This window comes from Vespa mandarinia, chromosome 10, assembly GCF_050613455.1.
Source record: "Vespa mandarinia isolate Hongniang chromosome 10, ASM5061345v1, whole genome shotgun sequence".
NCBI classification, from domain to species: Eukaryota; Metazoa; Arthropoda; class Insecta; order Hymenoptera; family Vespidae; genus Vespa; species Vespa mandarinia.
In genome coordinates, this window is record NC_140819.1 from 758,181 (window position 1) to 772,565 (window position 14,385).

General features: G+C 27.3%; 3 protein-coding genes across 11 annotated transcripts in view; 1 reads left to right on the top strand and 2 right to left on the bottom strand.

Annotated features, from left to right (window-relative positions):
* The first annotated feature begins 795 nt into the window (after positions 1-795).
* On the top strand, positions 796-1,925 carry tsu (40S ribosomal protein S12 homolog tsunagi). Its single transcript, XM_035873438.2, has 4 exons — positions 796-974; positions 1,233-1,379; positions 1,450-1,711; positions 1,802-1,925. Exons 1-4 carry the CDS (start codon positions 914-916, stop codon positions 1,830-1,832), a joined length of 501 nt encoding a protein of 166 aa, XP_035729331.1. The 5' UTR covers positions 796-913; the 3' UTR covers positions 1,833-1,925.
* A 343-nt stretch (positions 1,926-2,268) lies between these two features.
* Positions 2,269-4,269, bottom strand: Rpt5 (26S proteasome regulatory subunit Rpt5). The gene is made up of 3 exons (XM_035873430.2): positions 4,084-4,269; positions 2,639-3,772; positions 2,269-2,556 (listed from the first exon to the last, which is right to left on the bottom strand). The coding sequence occupies exons 1-3, from the start codon at positions 4,123-4,125 to the stop codon at positions 2,446-2,448; spliced, it is 1,287 nt and encodes a 428-aa protein (XP_035729323.1). The 5' UTR covers positions 4,126-4,269; the 3' UTR covers positions 2,269-2,445.
* Positions 4,270-4,772: 503 nt separating this feature from the next.
* Positions 4,773-14,385, bottom strand: part of Mical (Molecule interacting with CasL) — a 29,998-nt gene continuing 20,385 nt past the window's right edge. For 6 of the 9 annotated variants that reach the window (XM_085659883.1, XM_085659882.1, XM_035873420.2 and 3 more), the window contains 8 exons: positions 9,520-13,077; positions 9,396-9,425; positions 8,849-8,993; positions 8,625-8,772; positions 8,443-8,552; positions 8,054-8,227; positions 7,819-7,933; positions 4,773-7,576 (listed from right to left, as the gene is read on the bottom strand). In XM_085659883.1, coding sequence (XP_085516009.1) covers positions 7,480-7,576; positions 7,819-7,933; positions 8,054-8,227; positions 8,443-8,552; positions 8,625-8,772; positions 8,849-8,993; positions 9,396-9,425; positions 9,520-13,077 — 4,377 coding nt within the window. In that variant the 3' untranslated portion in view covers positions 4,773-7,479. Of the gene's footprint in view, positions 7,577-7,818; positions 7,934-8,053; positions 8,228-8,442; positions 8,553-8,624; positions 8,773-8,848; positions 8,994-9,310; positions 9,426-9,519; positions 13,078-14,385 lie in introns of those variants that run through there. The other 3 variants (XM_085659888.1, XM_085659887.1, XR_004839059.2) reach the window with 3 other exon arrangements.

The window sequence follows — 14,385 nt, forward strand, 5'->3', positions numbered from 1 at the left end:
AATTTGCGCTTTTCAGTTCCTTTTATTTTTTTCCTAATGAGATTGATTATTATTAAAACGTTTTGTATTACATTTTATTTGTTCGAAAAATCACGAATACTAAAAAATCTCCAATAAAACAGGAACATGGAATTAAAAATGAGACTTAACAAATAATAAATATTGTAATATTATAATAGAAAATAAAAATATGTGTGTGTAAAATAGTAAATGTGTGGAACTACGTGAATACATACACATTTAACCATTTTATTTCTTTCACATCTTTTGTATGACGAAATAAGTGTGTAATCTTTTTTTTGTATAGTAAGAAATCGTATTTCTATAAAAAGAGTATAATAAACCTAAAATTTAAAAACATTATATATTTTATATTATTATATAATATATTGAAAGAACATGAAATCAATCAAATGTTTAATTTGAATACGACCGGAATCTATCTTGAAAAAAGATTTTTGATTATCTTTAGTCATAGTAGCGCTAGTATCGTTAACCTTTTACGCTATCTAGCGGTTGTTTTATAAAATTATGATGGTCCCTTAGGTTTCTGTAAGTACAGCCCTGAATTTTTGGTATTCGATTATATTAAAAAATAATTACATTATTAATAATTATTTATGTATTATTTCATTTAACAAAAATTTATTTATCCTTTATTTAATTCTTCCTAGCAAATTTAATAAATTAAAATAAATCGATGCACATGACCGTATATATACAAATCTAAAGGATGCTTTGGACAGTACAAGAAAAACGACGGTAGCGCACCTGCGAATAGAAAGTATAATAAAAAGGTTTTAGTTGGTTTTATTTCTCAGTTTAAGCTTACTTCTCTTGGTAAATTTATTCGAAGTGCTCGTTAAGCGGTTTGCGTGGTTAAAGTAAGTTATTATTACAATCATTCTTCAAAATGGTGGATGTTTTAGATATTGATAATGCAGAAGATTTCGAAGTTGATGATGAAGGAGATCGTAAGTTATATTATGATATATTTATCTATTTATGTGAAAAAGAAAAAACCGCCAAAACACTTAACCTATATTTATTATCTTCAAATATTTTATCTTTTCAAATACTATTTTTAATTGTTTTTCCTATTTAAAAAAAGCGAATATAATTATTAGAGTAATAATTGATTGTAAGTACAAGTATATTATGGTAAATAAATAATATAAAATAAAAAAATTATAATAAAATTGTTTTTCAATAATAACGTTTATATTTTACAGAAGGAATTGCTCGATTAAAGGAAAAGGCAAAGAGAAGAAAAGGAAGAGGACATGGAGCTGAACTGGTATCAACACGAGATGATGTGGGACATTATGAATCTATGCACGTTGTAGAAGAAGATGATGATGAACCTGGCCCACAAAGATGTAATTCAAGCTATTTATGGTTGAATTTATGATTTTTATATATAGCACAAAAAAAATTTTTAATTTCTAGCTGTGGAAGGATGGATTTTGTTCATTAATTCGGTGCATGAAGAAGCTCAAGAAGACGATATACAAGATAAATTTTCTGAATTTGGACAAATAAAAAATCTACATTTAAATTTAGACAGAAGAACAGGCTTTTTGAAAGGTTATGCTTTAGTAGAATATGAAACATTCAAGGAAGCACAAGCCGCAAAAGAGGCATTAAATGGTACAGATATTTTAGGTCAACCAATTTCTGTCGATTGGTGTTTTGTTAAAGGACCCAAAAAGTAAGTTATATCTTTTTACATAAATTTATTTGTTATTATATGCATTTCATTTATGTTATTTGTATTTTACATGCTTATGTCTGTTTTCAGAATTAGAAAAAGGAGTCATAGAAGACGGTGAAAATAAACACGAACATATATATATATATATATATATATATATATATATATATATATATATATGATATGATATGATATGATACAATATAAAAAAAATAACTTTTTTACTATTTGTTTCTTTAAAAGTAATCAATATTATATAATTTAAGAATAACAATATTAATGTGAAAAATGATAGTTGTTGATTCTGAGAAAATCTGTTTCTCATATTTTTTGAATGTCACAATATCATTTAATTTTATTTTATCTGTATTCTTTCAATTAAATTTATACTTGTATTCATCGTATAAATAAAATGCTTAACAAGCTTACGTTTTTTTTCTGTTTTTATATATCTTTAAATTATTATATTAATAAAACAATTTTTAGAAATATATCAAAAATGTAATACTTTCCTCCATTTGTTATTCCATTGTTTAATGTAATCTTGCAGAAAGTAAGAATTAGACCTTTATTAATTCTTATGTTAGGTACATGTTTCAGTGCATTGTAGATGCATTTGCTTATTGCACAAGCATGTAATTCAATTTCCATTTATAAATAACATAAGATATGCAACTTCCTTTTCTATTTGTTGTACAAAATATGTTGATAAATAAGAATATAAAATAGAATTAAGCATAGTAATTAAGATTTGCTTTCTTCTTTGCTTGAACTTCATTAATTGCTTCCATCAAATCTTCATGAGTAACTGCAGTTGCATTACGTCTTAAAGCAATCATGCCCTATAAATAAAAAAACGTTGGATTGTAATGAATAATATAATATGGAGTGATATAAGACTGAGAATATAAAGCTGTTACATACTGCTTCAACACACACAGCTTTACATTGTGCTCCATTAAAATCATCAGTTGATCTAGACAACTCTTCAAAATTAACATCTGGAGACATATTCATTTTACGTGAATGAATTTGCATAATTCGTGCTCTAGCTTCTTCATTAGGATGAGGAAATTCGATTTTTCTGTCCAAACGTCCTGACCTCAATAAGGCAGGATCTAAAATGTCTACTCTATTTGTGGCAGCTATTACTTTTATGTCAGCTGTTGAACTGAATCCATCTAATTGATTGAGAAGTTCCAACATAGTACGCTGTACTTCCCTATCACCAGCTTTTTCTGAATCAAATCTCTTTGTACCAATAGCATCCAATTCGTCTATAAATATAATTGCTGGTGCTTTTTCTTTGGCTAAAGAAAATGCATCTCTAACCAATTTTGCACCATCACCAATAAACATTTGCACAAGCTGTGGTCCAGCTAATTTTAAAAATGTTGATTTAGTTTGTGCTGCACATGCTCTGGCTAACAAAGTTTTTCCTGTTCCCGGTGGGCCATATAAGAGTACACCTTTTGGTGGTTGTATTCCCAGATTTTCAAATTTTTCTTTGTGAGTCATTGGTAAAACTACAGCTTCTATCAATTCTTGAATTTGTTTATCTAATCCTCCAATATCAGAATATTGTTCAGTTGGTCTTTCATCTACTTCCATTGCTTTAACTCGAGCATCATATTCTGCAGGTAATGTTTCAAGAACAAGATAACTATCTTTATTAACTCCAACCAAATCTCCAGGTTTTAAAGATTCTGCATCTACCAAGCCTATTACTGGAAGGAAATATGTTTGACGAGTTGACGTTTTTATAACAGCACATTTGCCTTTTCTTTGAGCATCTAAATCAACAACAGCACCATCTTCTTCTCCCATATCCTGTGGATCTACATCTAGTAATTCAATAACATTAGAAACTAAATATGGTAATGTTTTATTAACTTTTATCTTTTCTGTATTTTCTTTGATTTTATCATTTTGTGCTTGTAGTTCATGTGAAATTCGCATAACTTCACTTTTCATTATTTTTATTTCATTATCTAATAACCTAGTTCGTGATACTATTTCATCAGTAGACATTCGTAGTACATCTTCACCCAAAATTTCCTGAAAATTAGATATAAAATTATACATAGACATTTATTCCAATAAAGATTAAATACATATAGTATTTAATATACACATACAATTTTGTCTATATAGACAATAAAGATTAAAACAAAGATTCCATTATTGATAATCATAAATATTTAGTATATTACATGTATTAACTATACAGTTTGCACATTATATTCAATTTATCATGTTTTCTGTTTATTATAAATAATATTATATAGTTCATAATACTCTTTATACATTTAGATATGCTTGTCATGCAATCACTCATAACCTTTAATAAAAAATTTTATTTATTTTACCTCTCCATCTTCCCAAATAGATTTATCTTCGAGAGTAGCCATTTATGCTCAATATGTATATTATTATACTTATATAATTTAGAACTATTTTAATGTATTTAAATACTTCTTCTCTGATTAAAATCCAACTTCTAATTCTAATAATGCCCTCAAACTATTTTTAACTAAGATGAAAACAAGATGTATGATAAACTTTTAATGAACAATACGCTGCCATATGGTGAGAATTGGAAGATATTCGTCATCTGTCGATAAAATGAGACTTCGTTAATACCGACGCATAATAAGTTAATAAAAATTCCTATATACAATATGTAAGGGCTATTTTATAATTTAATTAATTTAACTATGAACATAACTTTTCTTAATTCATTTATTATTAATCACGATTTTAAATAATATTTTTTTGCAAACCTGAAAATGTATAGTAAATAAAGCATAATAAATAAATAAAAAATATTCTACTTACAAATGTGATACATCAATCATTATATATGTATATAAAATTTGAATCCAAAAATGTAGCAAGACAAAACATAAAAATTATATAAATTGAATGCATTCAAAATACAAACCAATTGCATTTTTAATTAATATGTAAAGAATAGTACCATGTTCGAAGATAACATTACCAATAATATCAAAGCATTTATTAAAATTAGTATAATTTAGGTAATACAGTTAAAAGATTCATCTGGCACAAGATGGTTTTTTTAAATTGATCTATATTATATATTGCATTATAGATAATCAAAATATGTGAGTGTACCTTGTGTGTGCACGTGTGTGTTATATTAATTGTATTATGTAAATAATTTTATTTCATTTTTATCAATTAAAAAAATGCAATTTATGATACATAAATTTCTATGATGTACTGTAAAGCAAAAATAAATGTAGTACAATATTTAGAGCAATATTTGATTTTTGTACATTATGTAGTTATATCATAGTTAATGTACCCTACATTATATTTGTGGTATTTTAAAAACATTATGAGAACTTCATTGTTAAATATTCCTGATAAAGGACTAGATTTATTTATTTTACAGAGCCATAGTTCAGTAAAGTTATCTTTCTAGATAAACTGATTAAAATATCTTAATTCATTACTAGAATTAATTTTTTCACAATTCCATCTTTTAGGCACACCTGTTTAGTAAAATTACTATAGATTTCCATCCTAAATTGATTTTTACATAATATAAGATAGTATAAGATAAATTAATTACATTTAAATTGATTTTATAAAGAAATAATAATTAAATATAAGATATTATATAAAATAAATGTCTGATTATATCATTTTTACTAAAAATAAAATGAATATAAAATTTTTTTTTGCCAAAAGCAAAAATTCAGTTTACATACTTCTACTTAATTAAAATTAATGTTAAAAACATTACTTTTGTTTATAAAGCACCTGCACTATTATAAAAATCATTCTGTTCTTTCATAGCACTTACGCATTTCATGTTAAAGTAGCAATTTATTTTTGTCATGATAATAATAAATGAAAATTCTATACAGTGAAATCTGTATAATTTTCAACATGAACTCGAAATTTTCAAGATAAATATACTAAGAAAATTTTCTTTTCTTTTCTAGGTAATTATAATAAAAAGTTACTTTTGTTTTCGAATAATAGTCTATGTATATACAATGCGCTTTTCATTTAATTTACTTAATAATATGAAAAATGTACAATACATGAGTATTATAAGTACTATGATCACAATATTTTTTTTTGCTTTAAAATATACCTTCCAATATATAGATATTTTATTTATCAATACTTTACTATCCGGCGATACTTGTGTTTAAATGGCTATATTAAAGACAATAGTATTATCCGTTTTTTAGTTTCATGCTTTTAAATAAAGGTCAACTCTTTTAAATAGTCTTCATTAAACTATTATCCGAAAATCTAGCTATAGTAATATTTATTGACAAAAACTGGCAGCACTTTGTTCGATGTATGTCAATATAATTATTTACAAAATATTAATTTACGAATAATAATCACACTTGAAAAATCTTTTTTCACACGATTTGAAAATTGTTTCATATTCATTGTTATATGATATATGTATTCAAAGTAGCCCTTTAATAAGATCACATACGTTAAGAAATATTCTATACCAGAAAAATCATATTCGTAATATGTCAGTAATGTTTTGTTATAGAATAAATAGAACATCATGATTGAAACAAATATTGTTGTTTCATTTGAAAACAGAAATATTATATTCTCGATTAGATTCAATACAGAATACACACACGCCACACACAATGCATTCATACACACAGAGAAGCTGCACTTTAATCATTGTGTTTCGACAGATTTCATATAAATATCAAATATTTTTTTGAAAAATAATTATCAAATTATTTTTTCTTTCAGAATATTTACTTTACACATGTGTGTAATAAATTTTGCAAATAAATAATTAATATTGAAAGTTATAAATTAAGTAATTATCTGTCATTCATATTCTTTTATAATTAGGCCTTTGAACACACAAAGTTAATATAATTTTAATTTATTATTATACATATTGCTCATGTGAAATTAATTCATTTTATTAAGTCGTCACATTTACGAATTGTAGCACAACCAATCTGTGTTGTATAATTGCTACAAATTTTCTCATATATTTCTTGAAAAATATGTTATTTGTTACTTGCTTATAATTATTAAATATATGTCTGTGACTAATATATCCCAATCATTTTTAATAAAAGAATAAGATATTTTTATAATGAATTATTCGAAGATATTTTATGTATACACCAAACTTCGTTTTCTATGAAGTATGTCCTGAGACTGTTATAGAACTTTCTGTTTATGCCCATACGTACACACTTTTGAGTACATTATTGTGTATAATATGATTTCTTTCATCAAGTAACGCTTGAAAATTTTAATTTCAAGTGTGTCGAATTGTATTAAATATATTTGTAATGGGAATTTTTTATATTTCATTGCACTTATATATTATTTGTAACATACATTTTCTTTCTTTCCTTTCTTTTTTTTTTCTTTTCTTTTCTTTGTTTTTTTTTTTTTTTTTTTTTTTTTTTTTTGATAAGAGAAGATTGAGCCAAATCTTAATCTTAAAAAATTCATATAACTTGATCTGATTATGCACTAACTGCATATTAAGCGTATCATTAGTGTAAAATACTATATTTTATGAATACTTAAAGAATATGTAATGCGTTTGAAGAATATCTGCATTGAATTTATAATGAAAAACATTGAAGCAAAAATAAAATATTTGATTTGACTGTCCATATTTATAAGATACCTACAATTTTATAATACATTTTTCAAATAGACTTAATTTATAAAAAAAGTAAAGCGGAATCTGTATACAGAGTGCAATTCCTACATTAAACTGAATACTTAGAGCACACTTTTTTTATTGGTATTAATCTGAGGCCTTTAGCCAACATCTGAGCTTCAAGATCACGATCTTCATCTTGATACCTGGAAAAAAACATATATATAATATATAATATAATATAATATAATATAATATAATATATAATATAATATAATATAATATAATATAATATAATATAATATAATATAATATAATGTAATATAATGTAATATAATATAATATATATATATATATATATATATATATATATATATATATATATATATATATACACATTTATACATTTAATAAAATATATTACAAAATCGACCACAATTTGCAATACCTCTGTCGTTCTTCTTCTAAAAGAGCTATAAGTGTATCTCGTTTTTCAACAATTTCTAACATTTCAGTCAATATTTCTCCTTCCTTTTCAACATCAGCACTCGTCTTTTTTTCATCTAACAAAACCCAGATATAAGTGTTAAACAATACAAAAACATAATTCTAATTAAATACTAAATGTTTTATTAATATATTATTTATTATAGAAAACTAAAAGAATTATTATAGACATTTACCATCATCAGCTAAACGTTCACGTAACTCTTGTTGTAATCTTTCATGACGATCTTCCAATTGTACTTCTTGTGCACGTACTAGAAGTTCTTTTTCATATCTACGTAGTTCTGTACGTTCTTTCATCAAATCAAACCATTCCCTTAATAAATCTGCTTCTTCTCTATCTGAACAATCTAAACACCTCATATCATTAAAGAATCTATTTAAGATGTATACAAAATTTCGTTTCAATTCATAATTGGCGAAGATTAATCATCTCGATTTTACGAAACTATGTTTTTAAGAATTATCTTTATTTATCATAAACTAATATCACATGGTAACGTATATGTGTATTCACGATATATTTTTGAATTTTTCAGAATTATGTAATAAATAATTACATTACCTCCTTCTCCACGAAGTGCTTTTTCAACACTAACACCCCTACTCTCTAATTCTCTTTGCTTTACTTCTGTTTCCTCTAATTTTCTTTGTATTTCCTGTGCCATCCTTAGTCTACAAATCAAGCAGTTACTTTTTTCCTTTTTGATGACATAAAATCTTTTAAATATTTTTCTATTTACATACCGTTTCAATTGTGCTTGCCGTGTTAATTTTCTCATTGTTTTTGTTTTACGTGAAATGCTATTACAAGATCCTTCTGTAGCAATAGCCTTTTGTACTTGAGATGTAGACAAAGCTGCAGTCTTTGTATCATCTTCTGATAAACTGTCATCTGACATAAAAATAAATTTATTTAAATATTCTAATATATCACAATATCGCACTGTTTTAATATTCACAATTATTACCTGAAATATGTGTTGTAACATTAATATAATCTTGAGGTGGTGGAGGGATAGCTGGAGGATTTTCATTGAGGTAGTTTCCTATAAGCATAGTTTCACAAACACTCTTGGGCCTTGCCTTTAATTTTGTAGAATCCACTTTATCAATCTGAAAAAATGTATGGAAATGATTTTTATTTGAATTCGATAAGATTTTGATTTTAATCTCATATAAAAGTTGGGGTATATTCAATACACACTATGTACATTGTTTAAAAGCGGATACTGAAATAAAATCACTCTCTAAAAAAAGCATGAATGTTTCAAGTAAAACCCTAATACAACTACTGTCATTTGCTAAAAAAAATCATTATTACAGTGCAAAGGCACAACATTTACTAGAAACTACAATTGGACATGGCGTACATATAAAATTTGTTAAGCATTCAGAAAAGTATACAGCAAACGAAAATAAAATCGTGGTACCTTCATGATATGCAATAGCTAATACAAATACTGGCACAAGTAAACTAATATGGCAAAAGTTAATATCAATGACTTAGTTGCTTACATCTGACCCATCCGAATATGATTTATATAACTGAAACATTTTAAGACGAACCAGTTAGAAATGGATAAAAAAACGTGCGCACCACGTTCAAGGTAATGTGGCATCAAAATTTGCCTTCACTTACTTTGCCCTTAGATTTTGATGTAAGGCGGAACATCGATAGCTTGTCCTTCTGCGGAGAGACCGACGTTTCCTTCTTGAAGAAGAAGTCAGAAACTGCTTGAATAATACTTTTCCGTCTTTCTGGATCCTTTGCTTTTTTCGTTTCTCCTTTCATTCCACCAGTTGCATTATCAGAATTTGAAGCATTAGTTGCTTTTGATAATTCGTCCATTGATTTTGCACTTATGGTTGATACATCTTTAAGATTCATTTTTTTTGTTATTGCTTTCATATTATCTGTACTTTTACTCGTTTGAAGCTTGGATCCTGGTTTATTTATAGTGAAACTAAAAGATCTGCTTTTAATTTCGGGTGATACTATATCTTCTGTCTTTCTTCTCTCTTCGACCGAATGTTGTCGACGTGCGAACTTCATTTTTAATTCCTTGATTTTATCCTCCGGACTTAATCCTAGATCTTCATCACTTTTCAACCTAGCTCTTTCTCTTGCGTCTTGTCGTGCCTTTTCTGTTGTTCTCTTAGCCTCCTCATGTTTGAATCTAGGTGGAGCAATAGGAGTTTTGAAATCCTTGTCCATTTCACTATGCAAATTTGAAGATGCAGAATTTTCATATTTTTCTGCTTGATTTGTGCTTTTTTTATAAGTACTTTCATTGTTTTCTGTTTTTTGAGATGATATATTAGAATCAACAGGTAATGATTGTTCTGTCTGCAATATTTTTTTGGCATCAGCAAATGTCATATTATGAGTAGTATTACTAATTTGCGTTTCTAAAGATGTTGGTACGAATTTAGTTGCAGATGTATTATTAGTTGTAGTAGCAGCGATAGTAGGTAGTTTCACTGGAGATAGTACAGAGCTAAAAGAAGAAGCCCTTGCTGCTCTTCTGGCTTTCTTTTCTGCAGATTTTTGTTTATGTGCAACCAATTTATCCATTAACAAATCTTCAATAACATTTTTTTGCTTAGATCTTTCTCTTGTAATTTCTTCTAATTTACGAGAAGTGGCAGGAGAATTGAGATTATTATTATTGAATGACTCCTGATTTCTAATCTCTTCTGCTATTAATTCCGCTGTCCGAGTTTGCGCCAAGTTTTTAGAATTTTTTCTTTTGGATTTTCGGACATCTATTGAATCTTTAGCATTACTAAATTCTGCAATTCTTGATTGAAGACGCTTTACATATTCTAAATAATCCGGATTACTCGAATCTGCGAGTGTTTTTCCTTGTTGTATTTGCTCATGTACTTCTTCTTTAGGCACAATAGATTTTTGTGGATTAACAGGACTAGCAAGTATTGTAATGACTTCACTGGTAGTTGTATCTTCAGCAGGTTCAACTATTAACAAACTATCTTCATCCATAGATTGCAATGAGTCATTGTTAATTGTTTCTGAAATAATTTGTGCCTCTTGAACAGTTCTTGACTCTGTATTATTCGAAATTGAACTTTCTTGAGGTTTATTATCTGCAGAATTTGTAGCACCATTTAATTTATTCATGACATCATCCATAGTTACAGGATTGATTTCAATGATATTTTCATTGTTAACGATTTCCTCTTCTGAACAAATGTCGTTTTCACATTCCAATGTTGCTATTGGTGCATCGGTTATGTTACTTCTCAAAGAATCAATAGTTTTAATATTTACAAATTCAACATATCCTCTGTTCTTAAGTAATGCTGTATTAGTCGCATCTTGAAGACTGTCGTCTAAAAGAGATTCATTATCTGTATCCATATAATCAATGTTTTCTCCATTTGCAAGAAGTTCGGAAGTATTATTTGATGGAAGTTCTGTTCTTCTATCCGATTTATAAGTATACGCTTGTGTATTTTCCGGATTTTCTCTTTTCATCATTGTCGTATTACACATAGATGATTTTCCATAGAATAAATTTGAATTTTTTCTTTTAGTTACAAATTCAGGATTTATGTCAAAATCAGTATCTTGTAAGTCATAAGAAACTAAATCTTGACCATCGCGAGCCCATTCTGAAAATTCTGTTTCAGTAAGCGCAGCTGTTGTTGTTACATCGTTTTCCTCTGAATCATCTTGTTTATTAGATATTGCAGATGTCACTGACGCGGGACTACTACAACTGCTAATACTTTGTTTATTATTATCATGTAAATCACATTCTTCTATTTTGTTATTTAAAACTTCAATTAATTTATCGTTATTCAAAGATGATTGCATTAATTGTGTTACTATTTGTTCATTGTTTGATTGTTCATCTCGGAAAATTGAACATTCGATAGAATCTGGTTCAAATGTGGAACAGATATCCAATACCTTATTCTTTTCAATACTTTCGTCCAACAAAAGATCTCCATCTGTACTATGAATTTGAAGTCTTGGCGGAGATAAATTTGTAGTAAGTAACTGTTCGCCCTTGTTATCTTCTTCTATTTCAACATCACTTAAAGATAAAGAATCACTATCGATTTCTGAGTCTTCTGTACTATCGGCTTCTTTTAGTTCTTTTTTGTTTTTAACCCAATGTACTTCAGGAACAATAATTGATGTTTCATGTAATGGACTACGAGGGCGGCAACTGATATTCTCATCTAAACCCATAGAATGAGTTTTTTCTGTATTTTGAGCATTAACATTCTCTAGTATCAAAGATTTTGTATTGGTATCATTAGTTTTGGGAGAAATTTTTTCTTCTATTTGTTTTTTTTCAGCATCTTTCATAGATTCATTGACATTAGGAGCAGTCCTAGATTTTAAAATACTTGTTTCTGTTACCAAATCTGGAAGATGTATTTTAGATGGATCTGATATTCCACTAGCAGCTTTATGTTCATAAGAACCATTGTTTGGATTGATTTTAGAAACTTGATTAACTGATAGTGGTCTAACAGATTGAGAAGAAAATAACATAGTAGGTGATAATGGAGAAAGTTGACTATTACTTAAGTGTAATTTGCTTGTGCCTTGTAAAAATGCTTGCATTGTTGGACTTGGTTCAGGAGCTGGATTTAAAAGTTTCTGATGTTGAGAAATTGCATCTGTGAGACTTCTTAATTTTGTATCTACATTTGAAGTAGAACCAGACTTCATAACGGAGCCACCAAGAGCTGATCCACCCAACAAATATCTTTTCTTGAGTTCTAAAGACAATTTAGATGCAATTCCCTCTGTAGAATGCGTGCGATTTAATAGGTAGTCACCTTTTCGTGGATTAATTAGTGGTGACAGATTGTTTGTGTTGAAATTAGATCCAAGCATTGGAGATTTTGATTCAGTTTTAGTTTCTTGTATTGTTTTTTTTATAGGATTTAAATCTCCCGAATCAACTTTACCTTCTGAATCCTTTTCTTGTTTAAACTTTCCATTAATTGATGATATTATTTTACTTTTCACCTGCACTTTCTTAGGTTCCACATAATTACCCCTGGTCTTTCGAACGTATGCATCATTAATTGTAATTTCTGGAATTTCATGCCTTGTTGGTGTAACTCCATCATGCTCAAATTCAGAATCTGTAGATATTTCTGTAGCCGAATTTTCTTCGCTTTCTTCTGTTGATCCATCGTCGGAAGCAACCTGCAAATGGATACATTATCATATTATATAAAAAGCTATATCTCACATATTAATAATATCTAAAAATCATTTAGCATATTAGTATAATAAGATAAAACTACAAATATTTATTAAAAGTAGCCACAAAGAGAAAACAATATGACCCTGTATTTGTTTCCGTATAATAACTTTAGTATTTCTCATTTTAATGTATTAGAACACTATTATTTAAAGTTAAGCAGTGAGATTTATAATAAAGTAATGGCTGGTGGCAATTGTAAATATATCAATAACCTGGTGAGAAAAATCTTTGGTTTTAGTAATATTGCACAAGCACAAACAATTAATTAGTTTAAATATCTGTTAATTTACATTAATTTAATACCACGCCATTCACATATATAGAAATTTGTTACCTTACTTTTAATGGCTTCAGGTCTTATGATATGTATCACCATCAGCCAAGTATTATCTTGTTTTCATGTACTTTATTAACACATCTCACAATATGCTTTAATAATTATCATAAGTTGCAAAATATATGTCCTTGACACAGTCAAGTGCCAAAATTATATTTTATCACACACAATTCACTCATATCTTCTATATACTTAAGAACTAATTATTTAGTATACTTTATGAAATTATACATTTATCTTTTTTAGTTTTATCACTTTTAGAGGAACAAACAGACTTTGTGGAATCGTGTAAAAAAGTTCTTTTTAACAAGGGTCGGTTATCAGAAGGATAACTTTTTTCTTTCAAATGTACATTTGATATTGACACAGGAATTTGTTCTGTTCTATTAAAACTTTCTTGGACATTACTTTTTTTTAAATCGAAATTATCGCATTGTACGGTTATTTCTTTATTATTGGAAGATGAAATCAAGTTATCTAATTTAGATTTTGCTTCCATGTTCGATGGTACTATACTTTCTTTAGAAATTGATAATTTTGTTTTAGAATTTTTATTTCTCATTGGAACTTCAGGAGTGTAAGTAGATTCAGTGTAAAGGACATTATTTTTAGATAAATTATTATTTGAATGAATTGAATATTTTCGTTCTGGCCGTTTTGGTATTTCGTTTAAATGGCTGGGCATGTCTGTATTATTGGATATTTTTATATTATTTAATTTCAAAAGTGAATCAATTTCATTATCAGAAATTTCTTCACACAAAGTTTCTACATTATTTAAACTTTCAAGTGCAGGAAAATTATTACTTTGACAATCAGAATTTATATACAAAGCATCATCTTTTTGTATATTCTGATCTATGGATTCATTTTCTATATGAGTGCTTTCTACATTTATAGATTCAGACAA